General features: G+C 38.6%; 1 protein-coding gene across 1 annotated transcript in view; it reads right to left on the reverse strand.

Moving 5' to 3' along the window:
- The window catches only part of sv2ca (synaptic vesicle glycoprotein 2Ca), a 32654-nt gene that overhangs the window by 17959 nt on the left and 728 nt on the right, over positions 1–13967 (reverse strand). The window contains exons 2-3 of the mRNA XM_027015070.2: positions 7375–7552; positions 567–1184 (exon numbers count right to left, since the gene is read on the reverse strand). Coding sequence (XP_026870871.2) covers positions 567–1101 — 535 coding nt within the window. The 5' untranslated portion in view covers positions 1102–1184; positions 7375–7552. The remainder of the gene's footprint in view (positions 1–566; positions 1185–7374; positions 7553–13967) is intronic.

Below are 13967 nucleotides of genomic sequence, written 5' to 3' on the forward strand. Positions count from 1 at the left end.
TTTATTTATTTATTTATTTTTCCCTTAGAATTGTTATTTTTATGGTGACCGTTGTCAGCTAGAAGAAGATGGGCCCCCCCCCCCTTTAAACTTTGGTTCCTCTCAAAGTTTTTTCCTCATGCTCTAGGGAGTTTTTCCTTGCCACTGTCTCCATTGGCTTGTTCAGTGCGGGCTTGGACTTTAAGTAAACATTTGTAAAGCTGCTTTGTGACAACATCTGTAAAAAGTGCTATGTAAATAAATTTTGATTTGATTTGAATCAAAATGTCTCTGGCGTAAGCTGCAGTCCTGTAGGACTAAGTACTTGGATAGGACAGAGATCAAACAATTCCCCTTGCTTATTATATTTATTTTGTATTATTGTGCTTTTTGTTCTCTGAAAGTCCTCAGTAAGGGTAAATTTATATCTACAAATTAGATGAAATTACAGGATCACCTACAGGACAATTGCAAAGGCTGAAGGAGTTTGTAAATGAAGAATTCAACATAGCATCATCACGCTTTACCAAAAGCTCATTGCATCATGTATTATTGATCGTAATGTTCTGACACATTGATGACCTTACCCAGCCAACTAGAGCCCGAGTCAGGCATGCACACGTCCGTCTCGGCGCTTGGCAGGACGAAGCCCACAATGAACACCTCCACGCCATCTGACATGAGTGCCAGGCCCAGTGCGAAGAAGAGCTGCCACTGGTATCGCCCGTGCCCACACTCCTGGAGGATCAGCTCGTACTGTTGTGCCAGCTCTTCCTTGTCCGCCTGCCTCTCGCTCTCCAGCTCACGTCGGTCCTTCAGGCCGTCCACCATGGCATGCCCCGCCACCACCTGCCCATTCCTGGGTGCGGTGTCCGAGGGGATTCCCTGATACTCACCCTCGTAGACCTCATCCTCTTCATCGTGGCCATCGGTGGCTTCACTGGAGCCTTCCTCCTCTTTGTTCTTGACTTGCTCATTTGTGTCATAACCATTGAGCCCACCGTGGTAGTTGGTGTCGACTTCATCTTGGAAGCGTTGGTTACCGTGGCTGTAATTATCTGAGGTCCAGTCCAAGAGCTGGGCTTCTTGAAACATGGGGTTCTGGGGGTTTGTTTTGTTCATGGTGGGAGGAGTCACTTGGTGGGGGCAGAGTCTGCAGTTACCACAGAAGGAGAGCCTGACTCTCTGGCTCTCATTGGCTGCTTCTAACAGAAATAGAATAGAAGGTTCATGTTTAGAAAGGTAAGGAACTCACACTGGCAGTAATTACCCTAAAAGGTTATTTTAACATTACAGTGGGATAATAAAATAATTAATTATGACTGTTGAAAGAAAAGACTTTTGCAGTTCTTGAGAATATGAAATCTCTTTGTCTATTTGTGATGCACATAGAATGCATCAAAGAACATCCCATCAAATTTAAAAATCATTTAATAACATTTCAAAAACTGTTTTGGGGTGATACAGAAATAAAGCAAGCAGGGGAAAAATTATGCTAAAACTTAAGAAAAAAAAGGCCTGTTATAATATGGTGATATACCATCAGAATCTATGTTATGATAACATTAAAAAAACAGTTAGAATTCAAATGGACTGCATTTCAGATGTCCTTGAGAATGTAAAACTTGAGAAAGGAGCTGCTTTATCTCTCACCACTACCTCTCTCTTGAGTATAGCACAGTTTCTTTCCACTGTCAATTGTGACATTTGTTCTCTGTTTACACCTTGTGAAAATACATTCTGAAAGCACTGAGAGGATGGCAATAATCTATTTATACTACAAAGTCAATTTGTCTTTACTATATCAGAACATGTAGCTCCAAATATGTTTTCCCATACTGACTGGCAGCTCAATATTGGAATAATTCACAATGCATCACACAAAATAAAAAAGTTACATATTTAATCCATATAATAATGAATAATGAATTAATGTATACAGATGCTATTTGAGGGAGTAAAGGACTTTGCATAATTGTATTTATACTTCTGACTTCAGAAATAGGTCTGATAATTATTTGTAGCACATTACATGTTTTTGCCAGGTAACCGGTTCCTTTCACTCTCTGTTTTGTTATGAATAACCCTGTCACATAATGGGAGCCTAGTGTGAACTGGCTCCTAATGCAATTCTTTGGTTAGTAATGTAAACATTTTGGCTAATAGAGAGAGAGAAAAAAAAAACATAAATGAGAATAATCTTGCCCATGCACTTTAACGAAATTATCTTATTTGAACTGCCAGATTTGTTCTAAAATAAGCCACTGATTATCAACAACTGGAGCACAATAAGCATGAGAGGAAAATAGTGTTTCATTTTTCAGCAGTAGCTAAAAGCTTTGTCAGTGAAAGCTAGGGTATGTTTAAGTAATTAGTCAGAACTAGTGTGCTGCTTCTGCAGACACCAGAAGTCTGTGTAATATGAAATCAAATTTATCTGAACAATGAAACTTATCAACAAGCCTAGAAGAGCATAGCTATATGATAGTGTCTAGTTACCACTAGTTTCTAAGGATATTGTTTGTGTGTGTGTGTGTGTGTGTGTGTGTGTATGTGAGTCTGTCTGTCTATCAGTCTGTCTCTCAGTCTGTCTCTGTCATTGGCCGAATTGAGCTCTAATGGCTGTCAAAGCAATGCCAGATGAGCTCTCATAGCCTCCCATTTCGAACTCACTATTGGACCCCATAACATTATCACCATCACAAGGTGACTTTTTCTGTTAATTCATAATTTGGGGTCAATGTTATATCAGACTCAGTCTCAAACTTGAGCCTGCGTTGTATAGCCAATACTCTTATTTGCTGACCTGTTTCTCATAGGATGCACTGCAGTAAGCACATAGATGGGTGCATTGCCTTGTAGCATGATAATATATTTTAACAATGCCACAGCAAAAGTATAATCCAGATTGTCAAAATGGAAACTATGGCTAGAGATTTCCCAAAGGCTTCCTGTACTTTGGTTCATGAGAAAACACCAGATACCCAGATTAATGTTTAACCCTCCGCAGAACACACTGTAGGCCATAACAGACTCTGATAGGATTGAAAGATCCCAGCAGCCAACATCATGTTCCGTTGTGTTTGTACACTGAGTGGTCATGCAGTGAGGAGGCATCCATTATCTGGCCTCCTGGATGGATGTGGACCTCATGTCTATCAGTGGGTCAGTGAGGTGGAGATCTCTATCCAACAGCCCCATTTCAACTTGCTGCTTGGCATGCCACAAAGGACAGCCCCGTCCCTCATCAACTTCCCTGCCCTGCAAAGGGCAGATGGCAAGAAAGGCAGGAGCAAGCAGAGGCACAAACAGCAGAGCTCATTGGTGGAGAGGTCAGCTGATGATCTGTTAAGTCCCATTCAAAATATTAGCACTATTTTTCAAAATGTCGAGCAGGCAATAGCATCTACAATAGAGCAGGAAAAGTGAATTGCTGTATGTCTGTAAAGTCTGGTAATGTGAAATGTAACTTCTAGCATCAGTTTTTAGCAAAGTTGGATAGAGTACTTCCCAGAGTGTCAGATGACCTGCCATAATCGAAGGCTCTTTCAAACTTTCCTAATCCTGTCACGAGCATAATTTAAGAATGTGAATCACTGGCAAGAGGACAGAAAATAGGCCATGCACTCTCGATAGCCTCTGTCTGGATGATCTATGGTGTTTCTGTTATTGCTAGTCTCTTGGGTGCTTAAAAAACCCACCAGGTCTAGATCTATAAATGTAAAGGTGTTAGCTTTGAGCATTAGCAAGCCATCACACTGCTTCCTAGTGTTTTTTGTTTTTTTTTTTTTGGGGGGGGGGGGGGGGGGGGGGGACCTGGGGTATTGATATCACATTCACTGAATTGAAAGCAAATTTCTGCTTCTTTTATGCATAAAAATAATCCTTCTATTTTATATCAAAATCTTACTCTTTTAGGATTGCATTTGAATTCAATATCCATTTAATTTTTTAATCATTTATTTTTTCCATTCATGAGTTTGTAACAAGGTCGAATTCAGTAGCACTTACAGTACATTTTCATGAATAAAGATGAACTAGAGCAGTCCAGGGGCTCACATGACAGTTCCACACTTTTAATCTATCCCAGTTCCCTCATAAGGTTAGAGCAAAAATGTGGAACCATCTGGTGGACCTTGAGGACTGGGTTGACTGAAGGACTGGTAGACTGAAGTAGAGCATGCGCAGTCATCACTATAATACTTATACTGCAAAAAAAGTAAATGCAATTCTACTAAGATGTCCAAAGTTCTAATATATGTGGTAATCATTATCAGTGTCCCAGGAATGTCTAAATCTTTTCTTCTTGATTTTGACAGATGCATTCAGCTGACAAAAAACATAAAGGTGGTGAGTGGAAAGTGGTTTGTTTCATTAGTGTCAGAAAGCTTGAATCAGCCAAGTCCAAATTGATAATGGCTGGAGGCAGACATAATCACATCAAAATGGAAAGCGAATAACCTCCTCCATAAGGGGAGGGCTAGGACATCTCATGTTAAAAGATTGCATCAGGCACTGTTGCTATTACTAAGAATGCCGGAAGAGGAGAAAAGGGAGAAAGAGAGGAACAAAAAAGAGGGACAAAAAGACAAACAGACATATTAGAATGAAGGGTAAGAGATATGTGTGGCATAACAAATGCAGATGGACAAACAGACACTGATATGTACTGTTTCTTGAAGGTATGGTTTGTCAGGAAACAAGCAAACTTTAACCAGATTCAGATTCTACTGTAAGTTCAAGAGAAATACTTTAAATAATTAATGATGCAGAAGTGTGAATTTTGCATCTTTATATTGACGACTGGACTTTGCAGACTGCAGACTACACAATTTGTTTATGACCAGCATTTGAAGACTCAGAGGCATTGTGGGGAATTAAGTTACATTTTCCACTAAACCACATAGCAGTCTTTCTCAAATTCTTCTGCAGTCCTAACTGTTTCTCACCTCCTTCCGACTCTTAAAGCAGGCTTTGATCCCTCGGCATGTCACACGCCATATACCAGCTCACACCCAAACAGCGGATATTCGAATTATATCAGATCTGTCGCTCCTGATCAGTCCACAGCCGGCCTCTCTGTCCCGCAAGTGATTTAATAAAGGGTCTCCTCATCGATCAGCGAAACGGGCCAAGAATCTGCCCCGACCCCCAAGAGCACACACTCCCAGCCAAAGAATTTTAGAAGGGAGGATGTTCTCTGGCATGGATTTCCGAAGCAGTAACTTGAGCGGCATGGTGGACATATATGCTCATCCTGCCAGCACAAAGCATGGGCAGATGCAACCATCTCCTTCTGCTTCGGCTGCTGAGAGCAGTGCAGAGCAGGCCGGCATGGTGATGCACTCCCAGAAATGAATCAGTTTTAGCAAGGGCAAGAGGACTGTGTCCAGTGTGTGCTTTGGGAATGTTAGAGGAGACTTTATAAGTACTTTAAGCTCATATCTGGTTTTAAAGGGGAACTTCTTGGTTATTTTCCTTTTGTTCAATAAGTCCAACTTGGCCATGAGAGCACAACTTTTATCGACATAATGAAGACACAGAAACATACCAGGGATCATATACTTTGACTAGCATGCCTTAACATTGCTCTCCTGCTCATAAGTATGCCCACATAATAAAATTACCTGACACTCACTCATCTTATAGATTACACCTCTGCTTGGATAATAAACGATCTAGCTGCAAATTGCTGATTTTGCTTAAAAATATAACCTAATCAGGGTGAGTCATGAGTGCGGGTTGATGTATTTGGACTTTGTGAAAGTCATCGTAAGAGCCTTGTGAGTGCAGCAGTGCTGATGAAGCACCCAGCTCAAGGATAAAACCTTGAGGCCTGTGAGTTGCAGGCTTGTCAGATGGGTGGAGAGTGGCTGAGTCACAAAACGAGCTGAAAACACAGTCTTACTTCTTTATAGAGGTAAAGTCATGTACATAGTTAGCCTGAGTGTGTCCTGAAGCAGGCTATTGGTTGGTGTTTTAGTTAGGTTAGTATAGTTATGGAAAAATGGAGGATTCTTAATAAGGATTGAGGATTATTAAAAATAATTTAAAATAAGTAAGAAAAGCCATCTTCGAAATAAGAGTAGTAGCTAATGATATTTAATTTATGCTTTAGCTTATATGCTTCTCTCAGAATATTAAAAACCATTCAACAAGCATATGGAATCCATACACACAAAATGCACATATAATTAATAATAGGCATACACACAAAATTAATAACATTCCAATTTGAGTTTGACGATACGCATGCAAAACCGCTAAAATGCAAGGAAATCTCCAGACTGCCAGTGACACCGAATAAAAAGAGCTGCAAAATGCAGTCAAAGAATCTGAAGGGGGAAATTTAAAATAATGGCTGTGGCTAATTCATCGCCTACATTTCCCAGTCTAGAATTAAAGATAACGACACCGCAACAGCTTAAGTCCTGATGCTCTGATACCATATCAGGCGTATCAAAATCACTAGCACACATGCGGTTAAACATACTGCCATTCAGTTCGGAGCATTGAACACTGGGGATTTCATAGCACCAGTATTCATTTTAATTGTATCCTGAAGGCAACAGCACATCAGTATTTCTCGACAAATAATTTTCGACATTACACAACGTTGGTCAGGGCGTATAAATACTACAGAAAGCAAAGGCGAGAACTATTGCTTGACGCTGTTATCCTACTGTTTTTCAAACGAGCAGTTTTTACCGCGTGAGTAAGTTCCGACACTACCGGTTTACCGCAGCCTTTTTCGGCGCACTCTCTTGTCGTTGACCGCAGAGAGCGCTAATTGCGGATAACCCGCATGGAGAGGTGTACTTCAACGACCGAGAAGTCGATTTAGCTCATTTCAAAATGGACTTAAAGAAGACTTCGCATTAATTCTCTGTAAGTGGGACCTTAAATTCCCTAGCCAAAGGGTGTAGGATGAAGTTGTAATTTAATTTCTTGACTATATCGAAGTGAAATTGACATTTAGGCAATTAGTGGCACGCTGATTAATTCAGTCCGGGGTGTCGCGTCAAACAAGAAAATTTGAGGATACTGTGTAATCAGTGTAAAGGAGGCAAATGTATGTACTTCAGGTTAAAAAAATGTACTTGAGCTAAGGCAGTCTAGTGACAGCATATGCCTCTCGATTATATAAAACTCAGAATAACTTTTTTCTAGGCAAATAATTAAAAGATGATCATTAGAAAACAGTTTTTACAGTTTCTACCTGTATTGAGGCTTGGGATTTTCCTGAATGATGCTACCCAACGCATTCACCTGCATATTAAAGCGTTCGGATTTGGTTCTTTCCATTTATCGCTATTGCTGGCGTTCGCTCAAATGTGTAAACTTGTTTTTTTTTGAGAAACTAAACCCATACAAAATATATGGAAAGAAGCTTACCTTTTAAGAAGCAGAGGAAATGAGATCTCGGTACCGGTACTCCATTGTTCTAAATTAGCTGCGTCCACTGAATACAAATTTACTTGTATCACACGGACACCCAGGAACTGAGGTAAGAGCCGCCAGTAAGTGTTGGTGTTCTTCCCTCGCTGCAGTCAGTTGTATTCCTGCAGGACTTCTAGTGAAAGAAAAAAAGAGAGAGAGAGAGAGAGAGAGAGAGAGAGAGAGAGAGAGAGAGAGAGAGAGAGAGAGAGAGAGAGAGAGAGAGAGAGAGAGAGAGAGAGAGAGAGACGCCGGTAGGGTTGATAAGTATGATGTGCTGCGGACAAACCTGATGCTGTTACGCAGGCTAACACAAAATTATTATTTAACACGAACACATGAACATACATCTTTGGATGACGAGGCAGCCTTTTACCGGACAGGCAGACAGACGAACGCTATGCTATTACCTGAAATGTTTTTAAAGTCTCTCCTCCCAATATGACAGTGGGGCCCTGCCCTTAATAGTATCTCCTCAAATATTATGTTTGATAATAACATATGTCTGAAAATATTTCCCACCCTCCTGATTCTAAACTTCATACTGCAGCTTGTGTGAACAGCAAATTTGAACTCTAATAAAAATTGTTTACAAAATCAGTTCTGGCTTCTGGGATATGCAATATTTCACATTTGCAGTTTGAGTCCTGATACTTTGTTATGTCCTACTATTGAATATGTTATTTTGAGGATATTGCACTTCCCTATGATTATGCACTAATTGTAGTAATTATAGAATTATAAAAGAGATGATATGCATGCTGACAGCAAGGCCAACCATGCCCATCAAAATCACCAAAAACCAGCAGTTTTAGTTTTTTATTTAAAACTGTACATGACATGGTTGAGTTAGTGTTTTCCACCTCTTAGACTTTTTTCCAGCTGTTTAATTCCTAGTATGTATGGAGTGTGGCTATGCCTCTGCTATATTTACTGCATTACATATTCATTACATTAGTCTGCCTGTCCTGGCTATAGACAAAACAGAACATTACCAAACAGAACGTCAATTCAGTTAATATCATGTATCATATATACATAATATCCCAGAAGTATCGTATAATGTGCATTGAATATTGCACATCAGCCCTCATTTGTCCAGAACAATACAATATAATGCAAATACATTAACCTTGAATACCGATCATCGGGATTCAGTCTGTACATGGGCTGATTGTAGTGGTGGGTTATCTTTGGTGGTCCTCTTGTATGATGGAGGAAGGGAGGCGGAGCTCTCCTGGTAGGCTGCCCATAGCCATAATGATGGAAAGCCAAGAAGCACTTAAGTTAAAGAGTCACCAATGTGAAATATTAGTCAATCATGGGCTGTGATCTGGGGCTAAAATCAGGCCTGTGCTGCCACTACAAACAAATAATACATAGCCAAGTTCATACTGAAACCTATATATACCTACAAACACATACAATTCATAACCTGTCTGCTTACTATGGTAATAAACAAATGTTACTTTTTATGTGACTGTCTAGCTCTTGGTTCTGTGAGTATCTTTTCAAGATACTCTAAAAAATCATCCATACCTTTGCATCATAGTGACAGGTGTCACGATACAGCCCCCTCCTCCTAGACTCCTGTCCATGCCCGTGTTTTTGTTACGTGTTTTATTAAATGTCCGTACTTGTGCAACACGGATCATCTTTGCGTCCTGCCTCGCTTCCCACGTTACAACTGGATTACTGTAATTCTCTCTGTATCTGTCTTAAAGATATTGCTCACCTTCAACTTGCACAAAACGCAACAGCCTCTATGCTCACTAATACCAAGTGTAGGAAGCATATTACTCCAGAGGTAACTTACAAAACACTGCTTGAGGAAGCCCCTGAGTATATGTCAGACCTACCTTCCACATATAAGAATATGAGAAGAGTGCTGAGCCAGGGGGTGATAGCTGTCCCTAAAGCACCTAAACTTTGGAATGGTCTTCCCATGTCTGTCAGACTATACCTTTTTAAAGAAGCATCTTGGAATTTAGTTTTTTTCTGTTTCTCATAGTGATTCCTGATTCATGTACACATAGCGAATTCCAGTATTTTGTTGACATATTGTTATGTTGTTTCTAGTTGTCTGTAGTCTGGTACTGTTATAAGTACATTTTCTGCATTTTTTGTCTTAGTAAAGAAACTTGCTATATAATCAAAGATTTACATAATTACATATTGAGACCACACCAAGATTATTGAACTGTTCAATTTATCCTGGCTTGATGGCTCTTTACATCATTCTTTATTGCCATTGATACAACATATTCCAGATACAAATACCATATTTAGAAAAATCCTCACAAATCTAGACCTTTTGTTAGCACTTATGTTCAGGAGCTAATTATACGGTCAAGAAACATCTGAGTAGCCCACTTTCAAATTAAGTTTGGTGTCAAATTAAATTAAGTGTAAATCAATGTAATTCTGAGATGGTACACTCAACAATAGTCTTTACTTTAACTTCATAAATATTGCTTGATTTCAGAACAGGTGTTCTAAAGTGCATAACTAAAGCCATGAAAATGATTGAGAGGATTTCATCTATCAAGATGTACAATATAAGATTTATCTATATGTGATTTCATATAAATTCTCAACACCATGTTTTCTCTGTTAACAAACAATGACAGAGACATAGAGTAAGTGGAGGTTAGCAAGTCTGGACTACATGAATATTTTCAGGGCTACTTTGTGCATATAAGATTATCTGTAATGGAGTGTTGAAAGATCTCTGTGAGTATTTAAATGACTGCATGTTATATTATAGATTTAGTGATATTTTATTTGAAAAAAAAGCAAGTTTTAAGAAGAAACAAGTCCTCAAAATCTTCCATTAACATGAATGCTGATGGGATGGGAAGAATGGGATGTGTTTATAAAGGATTTTGTATTAAAAAATGAACATGACCCTGTGCCATCATACAGCAAATCCAAACATACAGACACATATTAACTCGTGAAGGACACTGCCACAGTCCCTTGTGAATGCTTGCTTACTTACTTGGATCCAACCCTAATTGCCCTATCTGAAACAATGTTACAGACACAGCAGTCATGAAAATGTTATCTATGTTGATATTGATTAAAAACATAATCATGAAAATTTCATTTTAAGCAGAAAATGTCTATGCCAGACAAAGAGAAGCTTCACTATTTTAGTGGGTATTTTTTCATAACATTCCCTACGCTCAAACTCACAATAAAACCTGGTAGGCTAAGATATTATTGAAATCTTTTGATTCTAATAATAGTAACATTATCTATTTTTAGATAAAAAATCTGTTAAAAAACAAAAACATCTATTAAGTCTCATCACTTAATTTATGTTTTTAAAAATTCAAAGGTAGGCCTATAATCAACCCCCACCACTTACTAATTCAAATTAACTGTGAAACATGTAAAACATAACAATTATTTTGGATATTTTAGCAATAACATCAGCACATCTGCATTAGGGGCCTTTAAAAACCTGTTTGAAAAACCGCCCTTGTGATGGACGAGTGTAAAGTAATGCTTTGGATGAATCACCGTCAACTGCATGAAACTCTCTTGCAGGCAGCAATGCTAGCTAACCAGTTAACACAGTTAGGGGGTGATAAACTCATAGGAGTTCATTACAAAAAAATACTGGACAGCAAAAGCACTCGACTATTCTCACAGCAAGAAATTCTAAGTGTTTATAGGTTTATAATTTCACTATTAATAAAATCTATTTTATAGTGGGTATGCTTTGTGTGCATGTGCGGTTATGGAAGGCGGCTCCAAAGAAGAAAGAAAATCATTCAAGTGTTGTGTTCACCTACTTAACCATAAGAGGGGTGGCATTTCTTAAATTGTGATTAATGCACCTTTAAAAACAGCTCAGGAATAACAAAATTACAAGATGATTTCTCAAGAAAACAATCCTTGAGTTTACTCACCCTATCCTGACAACGATGAAGACCAAACAAATTGGCCCACAACAACCCAATGCACAATAACTCCATTAACCTTACAGCTCAGTTCCTTTTATTATTTTTCTCCTCCCTCAACCGTACATACTTAAGATAAAATACCACAGGGAGGTAGATCATTTAATGAATTGCTAGAACCCTGAGGTTCTGTTTTGCAGGCCGGTCCTCATAAATATTACATCATGGTGCAATTAAATAATGAAATCATATTTATTATGCCACTATATATATATATATATATATATATATATATATATATATATATATATATATATATATATATCATAGTAAAAGAGACTTGTTTGCCTTCATGTACTGTGCAAGAGAGTTGGCCACAACAAATGGTGCACTGCTACCATTATTTTCTCCATGCCCTCTCCCACTGCTTTTAAGGTAGATCCACAATGGACACTTATAACCTTGTGTATTTCTTCTGTAAATCACTCTGCAATGTCCTTGAATTTCCACAAGTCGTTGCAGTGAGCCAAAGAGAATCCTATGCCAAATAATTTCAAAAGTCGTGACTTCCTCTGTGTTGAGCTAAACACTGTGATCAAGTTCGCCCAGTCAAATGAAAAGGTAAAGGAACTTGAATGAGTGACATAGGCTCATGTCTTCCGAGGAGTGCTTTTCTACACAGTCATGATGGTTAAGATGCAATCCATGACCAACAATGCTAATGATTCAAACAATATTACAAAGCAGTACTTTGATGTAGGGCTTACACTCACTGATTAGGTCAACTTATATGTTAGGTACATATAAGTTGTACCTAATACAGGTTCAATGACTCTAGTCACTCTCTGCCCCACTCATGTGTTGGCAAGAGTGTATTTGGCACACTAGTGATGGTGGAGTATTGACATGTGTGAGTGTCACGTGGTCAGAAATTAACCATTAAAGTTACTATAAATGTACTATAAATGTTCTCCCTCTCCCCAAAGCCCCTCCCTCTGTGTGTCCACATGCACAAAATAATAGGCAGGAGTGGAGGACCTTATTGGCTGATTGGTTACAGACAGAGGTGGAAAGATGGAGACTTTTTTCTTTTTCCTCACAGTAAATACATTAATGTCAACTATCAAAACTGAGCAAAGTATTTCATAATAAACTAAGCAACCAACGAGAACCCTATTGAACATTGGATGTAAATTATATTTTTGTGGTTATTTTAGAAAATACACTTAGTGCTGCAATAGAAAGATAAATCTTAATACTAATTTGTTAAAATATGTAATTTGAAGTATTTTGTATGCAGGGGCAGTCTTTGCAATAAACAAAAGTATGCAATCTCCTAGGGCCACCAGTAGCATAGGGCCCCTATGAGCTAAATAGCAAATACAAATGAGATTTATGTGTTGATTTTAACTTGTACTTAAATACATTATATATTTTAAAAGCTTTTTATCTAATATTGCAGAAATTATGTTTTGTAATTTGATTGCCGAACCACCCCTGATCATGGTTGTAAAGGTCTGTTTCATGTTTTTATGTAATAATACAATAGTGTGATTGTAGATTGGTGCAAACAAACAATCCAGAGCTGCAATATGGATAGGATGTGCATCAAAGTGATTTTCTGAGAGAGAGAGAGAGAGAGAGAGAGAGAGAGAGAGAGAGAGAGATCATAATGTTATTTGAGTGGAGCAGAAAACACAAAAAGACCTAGGAAAGCAGAAAATTTGTCACTGCACTCCCCAAATCAACTCATTCAGAGTAGTGCTGCCAGACAGCCTCTGCAGACTGTATGTAGTGTTAGTGCCAATGTTTGTGTAGAACAGAACTGCCTTCTGACTCTTTCTAGTGAGTTTTGTCAATCAGCTCAGCTCACCAATAAGAGATGGGTTTATAAATAGTTGTTCATTTACCTGCAGAGGCTTTTTCAAACTTGCCAATATTACTTTACAGCACAGCTCATTCAAATGTGAGAATTAAAGAAACGTTTCAGTATTATTGCAAAATCTTAATCCAAATCTAAAGTCAGATATGTATCTAAAGAACTTGACGTTCTGGCTCCAATTGAGGGAATACAGGTCCTGATTATTTCGGGTTTTTTTGTTTGTTTGTTTTTTTTCCCAAAAAAAAAAACAAACCCAAAACAAAACAAAACACTGCGCCTATCATTCACTCCCATCCCCACTCTCGTAGGTCCTGTAAGCCTTGCTCCCATCATTCACTTAAAGTAGCTTTCTGTTTTCAGAGTTTTCTGTTTATTAGCCAAAGAGTAGCACACACGGTATTACAACAGCAGGCTGAACAAGTGATTAATGCATTTGGGGTAAAAGAAATAAAGTGTAGCTAAGTTTGCAGTATGGGACATCTGCTTTTATCAAGCCTGCGCAGTGCTTGCAGGACCTAAAGTTATTTAAATCACACGTTCCCGCCCCGCTTTAAGACCGAGGAGTGGGACTCACAACGTGCGGGTGGCCTTACCACAAGACACCTCGGACCAAGTCGAGGCTGCACCAAAAAATTCGTACCGATTCTTGAAGATCTTAGTAATGTTATTTATTTTATTTCCTATTCTCAGTTCTTAAGGTGATTATTTTTTCACTCTTTGGTAATGTGAAAAAAAAACCTGAGTCGGCCAGTTTAGCT

Source organism: Electrophorus electricus, chromosome 9 (assembly GCF_013358815.1).
Source record: "Electrophorus electricus isolate fEleEle1 chromosome 9, fEleEle1.pri, whole genome shotgun sequence".
Taxonomy (NCBI): domain Eukaryota; kingdom Metazoa; phylum Chordata; class Actinopteri; order Gymnotiformes; family Gymnotidae; genus Electrophorus; species Electrophorus electricus.